Genomic DNA, 13601 nt, shown 5'->3' on the forward strand with positions numbered 1-13601 from the left:
CATCAGCAATAGTGTATGGGTTTACTGGCTGCATAAGGGATGGATATGTCATACAGGTGAAGCAGTCTTTGGATAATCTTTTGTTTAATCCCTGCTCCTCTATTTGTCCCTGTATTTTCTTCCATGAGTGTTTTGTTCTCCTTTCTAAGGACTGAGGCATCCACTTTTTGGTGTTTCTTCACTTTGAGCTTCATAAGTTGTGTATGAATTGTTTCTTGCTATTCTGGAATCTAGTTAGAAACAGCACTAGGCTCATTTCTGTGTAAATAACTTTATGCTAGTTCTGAAATTTGAAAAAAAATGTGAGTTTATTTTTTTTCCTTCAGAGAATTAGACAATGCCATTTTACACCGATGAGACAAATAGCTAGCTATTTGATTAGAAGTCCAGGCCGCCACAGCTCAGCATTTCCCATCACATGGGGCATTGCTGTATATGAAGACTGCAAAAATGATGTTTGGGAATTCTGGTTTCCTTTGTGATTACTCCCCTTATTAAACACAGATTCTTTTCTTATGTAATATAATCTGAATAGAGTTTTCCTTCCCGCTATATCTCCCAGTTCCTCCCTACCTCCTCTCCTTTCTGTCTCTCATAAGAAAAGAACATGCATGCAAAATGTAAGATAAAAGAGAAACTTCGATTTAAAAAATTTTTTTCCATATATGTGTTCTGAAATAAGTAGTACTACCTTTGTCTTCAGATTTTCTTTACCAAATCTTGTTAAAAAAATGCTCTTTAGGTGATAACAGACTTAGTAGATTACAAATATTAGCCTTCTAATGCACACTGCTCCTTGTTTGGATTACATCTGAGTATTTTTAAAATTTTGATAAAACATTCATATTTGAAGACACACATATATGTAGCTACCAAATTAAGCTTATCTTTATAAACTTTTTTCTATGTGATTTAATTTCCCAATTTTTAGTACATTGGTGGTTTTATTTTGTCAGCCCAAAGTTTGGCTTTTTAAAAATTAGTGGTAGAGCCTATAAATAACTATTTTCCTGTTTCCTTTTTACTGTGGTTAGTGTTTACATTGAATATTCTTTGAGTTACAGGCCAATTTGTATGTAATTTTTAATAATTTTTCTGATACGTAATAACTGCAGTTGCTTTAATAGACATTGGACTTGATTTCACTCTATGTATTATAGTGGGATCTTTTGTTGCCTGATTTAGTAATAATTTTATCATAGTAAATTAACATCTTATAATTTTAATTGTTATCAAGAAGAATGTCATCATTTAATTTGACAGAAAATGTAGAAAGATGAATTAATGGCAAATTAATAATTTACTTTCTTTGCATAATGCTGAAGCCTAGGGTATTAGAAGGATTGATGGTAGAAAAGGTTAACAAATTTTAGCAGCCTTCATTAGCTTAACACCATCATATGTTTGTGGTACTGACTGGAGTAGGCTTTCTAGCAGATCTCAGTCTAGGGAACTAATTACTTGTGCCGATTGCTGCACTGATGAATAGGCCCTCATTGTATCATTCCCCTAAAGACAGGGAGCGGCCTGTGGTTCACTACTGCATCCTGGCTGGTATTTGATAATAATTTTAACAGATAAACGCAGCAAGGCAGAATGATGAAGTGCCTCTCCCCGCGTTCTGACTATCAAAGCCATGCACACAACCATCTGGGTACTGCCTTTTCCTTCTCAACCAAGGCGAATTTTATATCATTGACTGAGTTCAAACAATTGTCTTGTGCTTGGGTACCTAGTTTGTATATATTGTAAATCTATTTTGAAATGATACCATTGTATTAGTCTTTCTTAAACTAGGTACTCAAAAGTGAATGTAAAGAAGTAAGTAAATTCCAGTTTTCTTTTTTAAGGACCACAGTACTCACACACTTTTGTATTTCATTTAGGTATCTTTTTCCTTCTCATGAGTGACAAATCAACAAAGGAATTGTTTAATGATCTTGTCTCCTCTATAGTCTTTGAAAAGGTTATTGGGTTCCTAGTACTTCTAAAGTATTTAAGTAATGTGCTATTTGTTGTCTGTGCTTCTACAACTTAACTTTTAACCAATAATCAATACCAGTTACAAACCTCTTTTCATAGACTGTATCTTTAAAACAAAACGAGGTTGACTTTATTTGAGTATTTTGGGATCGTCAGCCGGTAAAGAGTATTAATTTGTCAAAGCTGACAGGTACATTTTTTATTAGCTCATGAAATACAAGTAAGATTTTTGGTTTTTATTAGTTATTCCTGCGTCTTAATTGTGAATATGTTTTTATTTCATTTTTGAAACTCACAGGTTTTCATGCTGTACATCTTTAGTGAATAAATATATTCTCCAGAGATTTTTTCTTTATGTAACAGAAATAAGCCTCTATATTATTATTTTTCTTATAAAATGTTTTCAGCATGCTAGGATGTGGGTATTTAACAGCAAAGAAACTTGACATTTATGTGTTGCCATATAAAAGATCTATGTAATTGGGGAAAATATCATAGAACTTGGATTTTAAAAAATAAATTTTCAAAAGTATGCTTTCAATATAGTAATTATTGCACATCATATAGCATGTAGTTTTTAATTAAATAGAATAACAGGCTACATAAAACAGAAATTCAATCTGATTTGCTTGAAAATAGATTGCTGTTTCACTCCACAAGAATGGTTTATTTAAAAACAGTAAATGGAAAAGAAATGCATTTTCTTGTGTTGTTCTAAGCCTCGGGGGCTAAATGTAATGAATATTTTAAGAGATTATTTTAATTAAATTCCTGCACATCTAAACAGAGTAATATTTTATTATCACATACATAACCATGTAACTGAGATATTCATTAAAGTTAACACTTTCTGGACCAAGAATTCATAGTATGATTTACTGACCTTGTGCAAAAAGGCACAAATTAGGAAGAAAAATGAAGGGGGACAGACTTTGATTAATATAGGTAATGCTATACCATATTTATAATAGCCTTTTCCCTATTCTGGTTTATAAATGCAGCCACAGAGAAAGGTGCCCTGCTGAGGCTGAAATGAGGCTGAGATCAGAGCACATGCCATGAGAGTGTGGGGAAACTGATCACACTGTCAGCGATTCATTTCAAAATGATGTATTTAGTGCTCATTTCACCTTCCAAGGAAAGGGAAAGGAGTTTCTTAGACTAGAAGGTGATATTGTTATTTTCAAGGACATACCTAAGTTAAAGATTGCAGAAGCAGAGTTTGAGATGCAGGGAGAATTAAGAGGAAGGAGCGGGGGGACAGGCAGAGCAAACAAGGAGTGCTCTATGCAGAGTCCGTGCTTCCACGCTGTTTGATAATTGCTAACATATGTGGCGTCTCTGTTTCATTGTAGTCGTCCTCGTGAGTTCTGGCGCCTTGACTACTGGGAAGATGACTTGAGGCGCCGGCGACGATTTGTGCGTAACCCTCTAGGATCGACACATCCTGAAGCGACACTAAAAACAGCCGTGGAACATGGTCAGTGTTTAAACCATTCCCTGCCAATAGCAGCAGGTTCAGTGCTGATGAAGAGCATAACGTCTTAAATACACAGCAGAATGGTTAACAGCACGTTTCACAGTGTCTTACCCCACAAAGGGTTAGGGGGATCCATTTTATAGAGGACCCCATGAAACGATGGTGTCAAGTATATGTATTTGTTACCATACAATTACAAAACTTAGGAACATAAACCCATTGTTTCAGAATTTGTCCTTTTAAGCAACATATTCATCTCTTAGTAAATGAATCCTTCAAGCCTACCTTTAAATCCATGGGCATAAGAAACACAGAATTTACAAACCAAATTGGTTTCTAGGTTCTATCTGGTATGTATAGTTCTCCAGCCGTGGGTTGATAATAAATTTCCAAGTGCCTTGGTACTTGCTGAACCTTGATTTGCAGTTGTGATTGATGACTCCTGGACAACAGAATAGACATTTTCATATGTTCCTATTCTGTACCATCTTGTTTTCCTAGCTTAACAGAACACTTCCTCCTTTTGTTAGGATGCACATGATGGTGATTCAATTTAGGTAGAAGTCTGATAACAGAAACAACTATTAAAAGGTCTCTTGCTTTTGAAAATGCACTTTCGTTAATCAGAGAATGACCCTTGCTATTTTGTAAAATTCTAAAAGCCAGTTAAAATATATTAATGGGGGAAACACCCCTTTCTACATTAAAATCACTTTGCCTAAACAAGATTTAAGGTTGCTGAGCTAGAAATAGCCCTACCCTTCATTAGGGTATTAGTTTAACATGCTGTAGTTTGTGATGAAATGACAATACACCACAATTAAATGAATGTAAAATTACAGTCAGTAAAGACAAAAAGAATTTTCATTGATTTTTATTGTTTCTAACTGGTACAAAGAAATCACATGTGTTTATGTGGTCATGTTTCAGTGCAGGTGATGATATTAAGAATTTAGATTAAAAATCTGTAGTCTTGGGCTTGGCCTCAGTCAGGCCGTTTAACCTCTTGCACTCATCCTTAAAGGGCCATTTCTGGAAGAAAATGTCTACAATATGTCATCAGATATAACACCAAATGTGACATCAGTCTGTTAAAATAAATGATCATACTGAGAATAGTCAATAACAAAGTGATCTAAAAGCAGTAATAGTCTTGGGGCCCTGTGTCTTCAACTACAGGGGGTGGGAAGGGGAAATGATGAAGAAGTAATTAGGCCACTTCGATGTGAGGTTCATATTCTTTTTGTGTGGTGGCACAGATTTCAGAGTTACATATTTCCTTTGTTATTTTTTTAACTTTGGGGATTTGTTTTGTTTTGTTTGGGGGGGAGCTAATGATATTTTTCATAAAGAAAAGTTTGCTTGTAATTTTATCCTTTTAACCACACAGATATTGTTAGGTGTGTCAAAAATTTGAAAGTTAATAACATTTTTCTATTTTAAACTCTTTATTTAGTAGTAGGTTGTGAGTTCTGGTGTACATGTTAATAAAAAATATATTGTTTCTTTTTACATCAGGAAGGGTAGGATTTCTTTTGTAAAACTGCATGTTGTAAGCTGGTATTTCTTATTCAGCTTACCAGAGAAATTCTATAACTGGAGAAATACCAGTAACTGAATTCAAAATGCAATGGTATAGGTTAAATACAGAGTTATGTAAATCTATTTTTATTTAAAAAGTACATTTTACCATTTTGAAATATTATGTAATTTTTACTGGATAAATTTTAATTATTCTCGAACTTCACCTTTTAAAATGAAATGTTAGCTTTCTAAACTTAAGTACCTGCTATAATATTCATTAGTAATACTTAATTAAGACTTTCAGATGGATTTAGGCATAGCTGTCATCATTCTTATAGATATTAAATATTAATACAATATTTATTTTTATTTGATTGTATTTTATAGAATTAAGATAGTTTAAGCAATTCTGTTATTTACTAACATCTTACATAAATTAAATAATGATTAATCAAAAATGCACAAAGCATTTATTTTTAAAAAGCACCTGAATCTGTACCTCAGAAGAAGTATTACAGTTAAGATATGGATTATGTGGGCTCGTTGGTAACAGCACCTACTGCTCTTCCAGAGGTCCTGAGTTCAAATTCCAGCAACCACATGGTGGCTCACAACCATATGTAATGAGATCTGATACCCTCTTCTGGTGTGTCTGAAGACAGCTACAGTGTACTTATTTATTTGTTTATTAAATATTTTTAAAGATTTTATCATCTTTAAAAATTTTAGATCATGCTAATATAACATATTTAATATTTATATGCTAAATACATATTTACTACAGCCTTTTATAAAAATATGAAAGCTATACTTTAATATATGTTTTAGTTATCTTTAGTGACAAATCACATGAATTCATACAAGCATTTCTAAATTTGGTGTCAGCCTAATTTATGTTAATATATTTTATAAAGAAAGAGTTTAATTTTTAATTTGATTTTTATGAAATCAAATAACTTATCAAATTGACATTCAGTCTTGATCTTGTGTTAATTATATTTGTTCTTTGAATAATTCTCCAAATACAATGGAATCTATCAAACATAAGACTCAAGTATGAAAATAAAACTTTTGCTCTAGCCAAAAGCAATTAATATTATAGTTAAACATGGATACATACTATAGAGTTTAGTATTGAATTTAGAAATAGATATTTCTATGGTTGCTACATTAATGTCATTGTTTTATGACTTTTATTTGTAATTTATTTAAGAAGAAAGGCAGACATTTTAAAGATGTAGACTCTTAGACCCTCTTGATTGTGTTATCATTACTAAAGAAAGGCATCCGAATAGAAGTGCCATTGGATATTAGTGATGGATCTTGGTAGTGTGAGCCATCTTTTTAATAGATTGATTGGGTTTGAAGGAAAGCCTCTGGTGTGAAGGTGGCAGAGTAAATACCTGAAGAGTGATGTTCTCTGTTGGTGCGATCAATACCAGCCCCATGACTCTACTTCTGGCTACCTTCTAGTTAAAAACAAATTTTTTAATTCTGACAATTTAATTGCCCTTCCCAAGTTCACATTAACTTGCTTGGGGAAAAGAGCGTTAGGTAATTTTTCAAGCAGAGACCCTCCAAAGTGGTTATTTATAAACGTCGTGTTACAATGGGAGGTTCTTTTAACTTTGCCGAAACTGTATCATGATTTAAAATTAAAGTAAATGTTTTATCGTATGACTAAATGTTATTTGTGGAGAGTAGCATCATCAAGAGAAAATGGGCATTTGGTTCTTGACATTTTATTCTATTTACAGTTTTAACATGTGTCAGAAATCTGTCATAATGGTTCCTCACATATTTCCAATGCATGGAGTCCTGTGTGGCACTTATTTATGATCTGAACATCTTAGGTCTAGAAGGACCGAAAGGCTCAATTCTTGCCTAACATTTTCTTTAAAGATAAACCGAGTTAAGAAAGGGCTAATGTAATTCTTGGAGTATACAGGAGCATGGCTTATATTAACTGAGGACTGGTTGGATTTTCATATCCGTATGCAGTGTCTTCAAAAGTTTATTGTTAGATATAATGAAATTTTTTTAAAGCCATGTAAAATATGTTTAAATAGTAAGAAGATATTCTTTAATTCAACTGTTTAGCACCAGGATTCGATTTAATTTAAGACATTTATATTTTGTAAAGTGTGTATGAAGAATATTTAGCATAGCTTTAAGAATGTGTTGTTATTGTATAGAATGATACTAATGATTAGGATTCCTGAGAATATCAAATCAAAGATCGTAAATGAGAACATTCTTTGTTAACTTCAGCAAAATGATTTACTATTGTTTCCTTTATTGGATCAGTAAACACTAGACTCTCTATCTAAGACTTTCTGAGAATTAACATTTTTAGGATATGTACTTGGGTTATTTTTTAAAAGATTATCCTTTGTACTTTCAGCCCATTTTCCTAGAGCACATTGTATTGGCTGGAAACCCTGAGGAAATAGAGCAGGCCTGATTAGATCAAGCTAATATTGACTGAGATACTCCTTACATGTCACTGTTCGGAATACAGTTACACCATTTGCTTTACAACACATTACATGGCTGCCTTTATCATATTCTGTATGTTTGATGTCATGTATAGCTCAATTTCATTATCCAAAACAAAATAGCTCTTTCTTAACACAAACATTTTTCCCTGTAATGCTGTATACTCCTGTTTCCTGCTTAGTGGGTGTTTCAAAGGGGATCCATAGGTTGTAGGTAAATATTTTCCTGTGTTTATTGTTACTATATTTCAATCTTACTTGTTCTATGCTGTACAGATAGATCATTTCATGTCCACATTGTACTCCTAGGAACTTGAATTTTATATTTTGAGGTCAAGCCTTTCTTTTAGGATTTGCTTAGCTTCAGTGAAATAAAGATATATTAATGATACTACCTTGGACAAGCTTCTTTAATTCTGTATCACAATGTAATTAATTATTAAGTTAGTATAAATATTAAAATAAAATATGCCATTAGATAAATGTATCCATTTAATTATTAAAATATGAACAATGGCCATGTTCTTTAATTATTTTAATAGCAAAGTTATCTGACTTGCACTTTTAATTTGAACTGAAAGTATGTTTTTAACTTTATCCAATTAGGATTTTAGACTTCAGAATATTTGATACTTATTTATAGTTGTTGATTGCCTAAAATAGCTAATGAAAGATAAAAGGACATCTTTCCCTAGAACATATAAACATGATAATTATCTTTTATTTTATGCTTGGGAAAGTTTTGCTCTAATTTTGAAGGGAAAAAAGTTCTTTAGCAGAAAGCTATTAGACCACTGAGAATTGCACACCAGCGCATGTGGTGTGTATTAGAGTACTGTTGGTAATTTTACTGCTGCTAGCTTAAAATCCTCAAGGGGGAGTTAATTACAGGAAAGCCATTCTAAATATCAGTAAGCTGCATATTTTCTATGACAAGAGGTTTTTCAGTTGAGATTGAACAATTCCAGAATCTGAGCCTGTAAAAATAAGTAAATAAATAAATTAAAGTGGGTGTTTGTATGCATTTAGTACAGTTTAGTACAGACATTTTTTTCATGAAACTATTTAATTCAAAAGGTACCTTGTTTTACTGTGAGTCAGCATGATGAGAACATATTTAAAACTTTCAAATCCCAGTTGGGAGGTATAACACATTATATTTTTAGTAGCCATTTAAAATGAATGAATTTATTTACCAAGCTACTTTAAACCGTTGCATATTGCTACCAAGAACTGTGTTTTTTTGTAAATGTTTGCAGATTAAACAGTTTTCTTTTTCAAACAAACTTGGTGTACCTTGGGATCCATATGGCAGTGGTCCTATCGAAAGTAGTGAACATGATGCTTTGTTTCTTATGTTTTATATCAGGCAAATTTAAGTTATGATTATTTTTACTTGCTATAATTCTCACTTTATCTTTTAAATTCACTATGAGAAGTAGAGAATTAAATAATTCTTTAATTCAGTAACATTCTTATTTATACAGTAGTTTTCCTTTCTGCTGCTCTCTTCTGTCTAAGAGCTGCTGCACAGACAAGGGCTTGACCTCAAACCCTGGTACCACCATGCCTGGTTTTGCATCTTGTGTATAGTTATCATGGGTCCTTTTACCTTAGGCAAATGATATAACCTCTCTGAATCTGTTTTCTTATCTGAAATTGAGGAATTACCAGGTACCTAAGGATGAAATGAATTAAATCATTTGACCACTCTGTGGCATATGGTAAGCACTGTGTAATATCCTTATTAGTAGTATTTTTGCTTTGAAGTGAGTTATAAATCACAGAAATGAAGAGGATGTAGAACACCAATTCAGTAATAAAACCTAACTGGTGAATGCAAATGTCTTTCAATCTGATGTATAGGGACGGCTCAAATGACACTTCCTTTTTGATTTCTCAGGGGTCAGATTTTTTGTTTTGTTGTTTTTGTTTGTTTAGTCAAGTTGATTGTGTTTGAAAGATCTTGCTTTTATTAAAACAATTTTTATTTTAGTGTAGGGAATCTCTGTGTACTCAATTTAAACAAAGATAAAGAACCATAATGTTTTTTTTCCAAAAAGGCAATAGTTAATTGGTACATTTCCTGTAGGTTTTAAAAATACAAAGTAATTTTAATGTTAAATATTAAACATTTAATATTAAACTTTTAAAATATTTTTGAAAAATATTTGAATTTCTATATTTATGCACCTTACTATCTTCTAACATAGAGTGAAAAAAAGTGAAGTTTTATTTACCTGTAGAATGCACTCAAAACTAAGTAGAAAACATTTCTTCCCATTGACTTCCTTATTTAATATAAAAGCTCACAATTCTATTTAGTGCCATAAATACTGCATGTTAATGGTATGCACGATTAAACCACAAGAAATAGTAAATAAACCTTTTACCATGATCGAGTTCCATAGTTATAACCAAAGATACTTTGATCTGCTGAGATAACCAGGTAACCACTCCGCAGCACTATGTTAGCATCAATTCTGTAGGTAAAGAGCCACTCTGTAAGCATGTTCCTCTCAACCTTCCTAATTCTGTGACACTTTAATACAGTTTCTCATGTTGTGGTGATCACACCATAAAATTATTTTGTTGCTACGTCATAACTGTAATTTTGGTACTCTTATGCATTATAATATAAATGTCTGATATGCAGAATATTTGACCTGTGACGCCAAGAGGTTGCAAACCGCTGCTCTAAACTCAGGCTTTATTCTCTTCGGGGTTTGAGCCTTATATGTGGGCAGAAACTGTGGTGAGACAAAAAGCCTAACCGTCAGATTTCCACATCAATAGCTTAGGCTTGGGTGGATCAGGTGCTTCACCTCCTGGGGTCTATCTTGCTAGAAACCCCTTCCTGAACTTTCCCTTCTGTGGCACCATTCAAAGAAATTGAAGGTTAGGAGCTGAAGGTTAGGAACAAAACACTATTTCTTGAGCTTTTCTAACAAGCCCTAGCTGCTTGCCTTCCTTTCCCCACCCCCACTCCGGAGAAAACTGCCCGCCCGCCCGGAACACAGGATTGGCGCTGGAGAGCAACTTGGGATTCGGGTGCTTGCCTTCCAGCAGGAATCTGGCACTTTTCTTTGGTTCCAATGCCCCTCCTTCCCTGGCCATGCTGCTAGTCCTGAGGCCACAGGAGGCTCTTTGCCCAGAAGCCTCTCTGCCTACTGTTCTGTTATGATTGCCCCCGGGGTGTCTTAGCCCTTTAGTTTAAACAGCCGAGGAGGGAGTGAGGAGCCTCTGCTTCCCTGCTACAATTCCTCCCTCTCCATATTTGTGTTAGTGTTGCACGCAGGGAGGATGTGTGAAAATGTGGGAGAGGACCCTCGGTAGGAGGAGAGGGGAATGAAGAACCTAATGCTGCTGCTGGAACTTTTATTAGTATCCCATAGGGCTTTGGGGTTTGGGCCTTCATCCTCATTGGCTGGTGTTTGTCCCCAAGCGCTGACCACTCTTCTGGACACTCTGTGACCCTTTCCAAATACATGCCAGTGTAATATATTCAGTGAAACGAATGGCTACTCATTATTTTTCTACGTTAAGTAAGCATTGTTTCCTAGACTAGGTTCTGATTTTTCCCACTAAAGAACAACTTGTGGGGGGAGGGGCGCTGCTTTGGAATCCTTTCCTGCCCTAACTATAAGTAAATAAATGGCTGGGTGAGCAGTGCAAGGGTCAGATTTAATGGGATTAGGGTGCTTGTTCAGGGTAACATTACACTAGCTTGGGGAATCGAGTTTGTCAGAAGGAGCGTGTGTGCCATCCCGGTCACTTTACCCACTGTGGGTGACTGTATAAAAGATTGGCCATCTCTGGCTACCTACCCTTTCTGCAGCCCTACCCCTCTGCCAGAGTTGTTTCTCCAGGGCTGATGGACAGCTTTGTTTCCTTTTCATTTCAGCTGCAGATGAAGACATCCTTGCTAAAGGAAAACAGTCCATCAAGAGTCAGGCTTTAGGAAATCAGAACTCTGAAAACGAGGCCCTCCTGGAAGCCGACGACGATACTCTGTCATCCGTGGATGAGAAAGATTTAGAGAATCTTGCCGGTAATTCAGTGGCTACGCAGATATTTCAGCTGGCTCTGGGACAATGAGCATCTAATTACTTACTTTTTCAGCTGTGACCACTGGGACTACCAAGCCTACATCCACAATTATATTAACTAGAAATTGGTTTTGTTCTTCCCAGTGTTTCTTACTTCATCTTTTATAATTGCTCTGATTTTTTTTTCTTTTTCCCAGCCTTTTGATCTTCCTGATCTTTTTATTTTATATATAATTTCCACTGAAACAAAAATATGAAAAGCCTCTACAACAGAATTGCTTTATGCAGCCTTTGGACGTTGCCATACTCTATAAAATGAGGATTGTAACTGAAATTCTTCCTATTGTTTTTTTAAAACAAATTTTAGAGGCAGTTTGTTCTAAACATAGACTTTTGGGGAAATACTAAATATACAAGTAAATCACTCAAAAACAGAGCCTCAATAATTCCCTGTCACACATTTTTCATAGTATAGGAATTTTGATTTATATTTAGGAGATGTTCAGTCATATTTTTCTTGTGGGAAAAAAAATCCACGTGTTTATCCTGAACTTTTAGCCATCCATAGATGACTTTTTACCTTTAATGTCTGTGATTTTTAAAATATTTGTTGCTATTATTGTTGTTGTTGTTGTTTCTTGAGGAAAATATGAAAAAACACATAGTTTCTATATGTGAAAATTACATGGTTTTTATTGCAATGAATTTAAGAAAATAGGCATTTGAAAGCTTTTATTTGGCAATATACTTCCAACCTTGTGCTTCTATGCAAAATGAAAACAAAGCTGGAGGCTGATTTCCCTGTTTGATGACCTCTCAACATAGAATAAAATTAATTGGAGTGTGTTTGTTAAGGGGTCTATAGTGGAAATGGAGGTTAAGGAGGAGGCTGTTGTTCTGGTTTTCCTTCACATCTACTTATCTGTATCCTTTTTTACTTTACCCCTATTCTTATGACTAACGATATGTTCTCACAGTAATAGAGGTGAAAGGGAGTTTAATTATATAATCTTGACAATGGCAATGGGATTAAGAAGTAATCCACACTAATAAAGTGGTGTGGGTTAGAAATGAAGTGGAAATTGTCAGGGGTCTTCTGTAGAACCTAGGCTGCCCCAGCTTCTGCAGCTGTCTCCTTACCCAGTAATTGAATGTCTGAGAATGATTGAAAAAATGTTATTTCTTCTCAGGATTACATGCTAATGTACAGAGGGCAAAAGGAGACAGCAAAAGAACACATAGCTGCTTATTTCCTCCATTTACAGGGATGAGCTTTGGGAAATCATGGCTGTTCTGAAGCTATCTGCTCCCCATCTGCAAACACAATGCATTTGTACATTGGGAATAGAGGGCAAAACCTGCTCTGGTCTCTGTAGAGCACCCCTTCTATTGTCCTACTGGCACACATTAAGATTGATGTGAGATTAAGGACCATCACACTTCAAACAATCGATGGAAATGTCAATTCATCTGAATTTTGAAACACTTATTCATCCATTGATTACCTGAATAGGTGCACCTTGTTTATAGGCACTATATTAATTCAGAATTACAAATGCCACTCTTTGGCTTTTTTTTAAAATACAGGATTTGTACAATGAGAAATCGTAGAATTTCAAATTCGTTCTGAATCTATCTCTAGTTATATATGTATTATATAATTATGCTCAGCCTGATTTTAGGGTGAGCTCTCATGTACTTTCAGCTGTCCTGGCTATAGTGCATCTATTGTTTTCAGTAGCACTCTGATTTGTCTCTTTGATAAGCCCTGTGGAGATTTGATTATTCCAATAAAAATTCATTCACTTGGAAACCCACCCTCCAGCTGTTTACTCCCAGAGTCCCTGAACTACACTAATATTAGATTTGGAGGCACTGAGCAATATTTAATAGTGGAAAGGACACTTTGAGAAGAAATATTTTTATCAGTCTTGTATGAGGGGAAGTTGCCATAGGAGAGGTTTTGTATAAAACTGGAGCAGAATTTTTATCACAGAAGATGGTTTATCAGAGGATTTTCAACACTTCACTCATAAAGCCAGTCTTTTTGTATTCATGTCTCAGCCA

The 13601-nt window shown here is 34.5% G+C and overlaps 1 protein-coding gene across 2 annotated transcripts in view; it reads left to right on the forward strand.

The window, feature by feature from the left end:
* Window positions 1–13601, forward strand: part of LRBA (LPS responsive beige-like anchor protein) — a 533667-nt gene that overhangs the window by 287367 nt on the left and 232699 nt on the right. For both annotated transcript variants that reach the window (XM_080915741.1, XM_080915742.1), the window contains exons 38-39: window positions 3339–3463; window positions 11390–11536. In XM_080915741.1, coding sequence (XP_080771867.1) covers window positions 3339–3463; window positions 11390–11536 — 272 coding nt within the window. The remainder of the gene's footprint in view (window positions 1–3338; window positions 3464–11389; window positions 11537–13601) is intronic.

Source organism: Micromys minutus, assembly GCF_963924665.1.
Source record: "Micromys minutus genome assembly, chromosome: 4".
Taxonomy (NCBI): domain Eukaryota; kingdom Metazoa; phylum Chordata; class Mammalia; order Rodentia; family Muridae; genus Micromys; species Micromys minutus.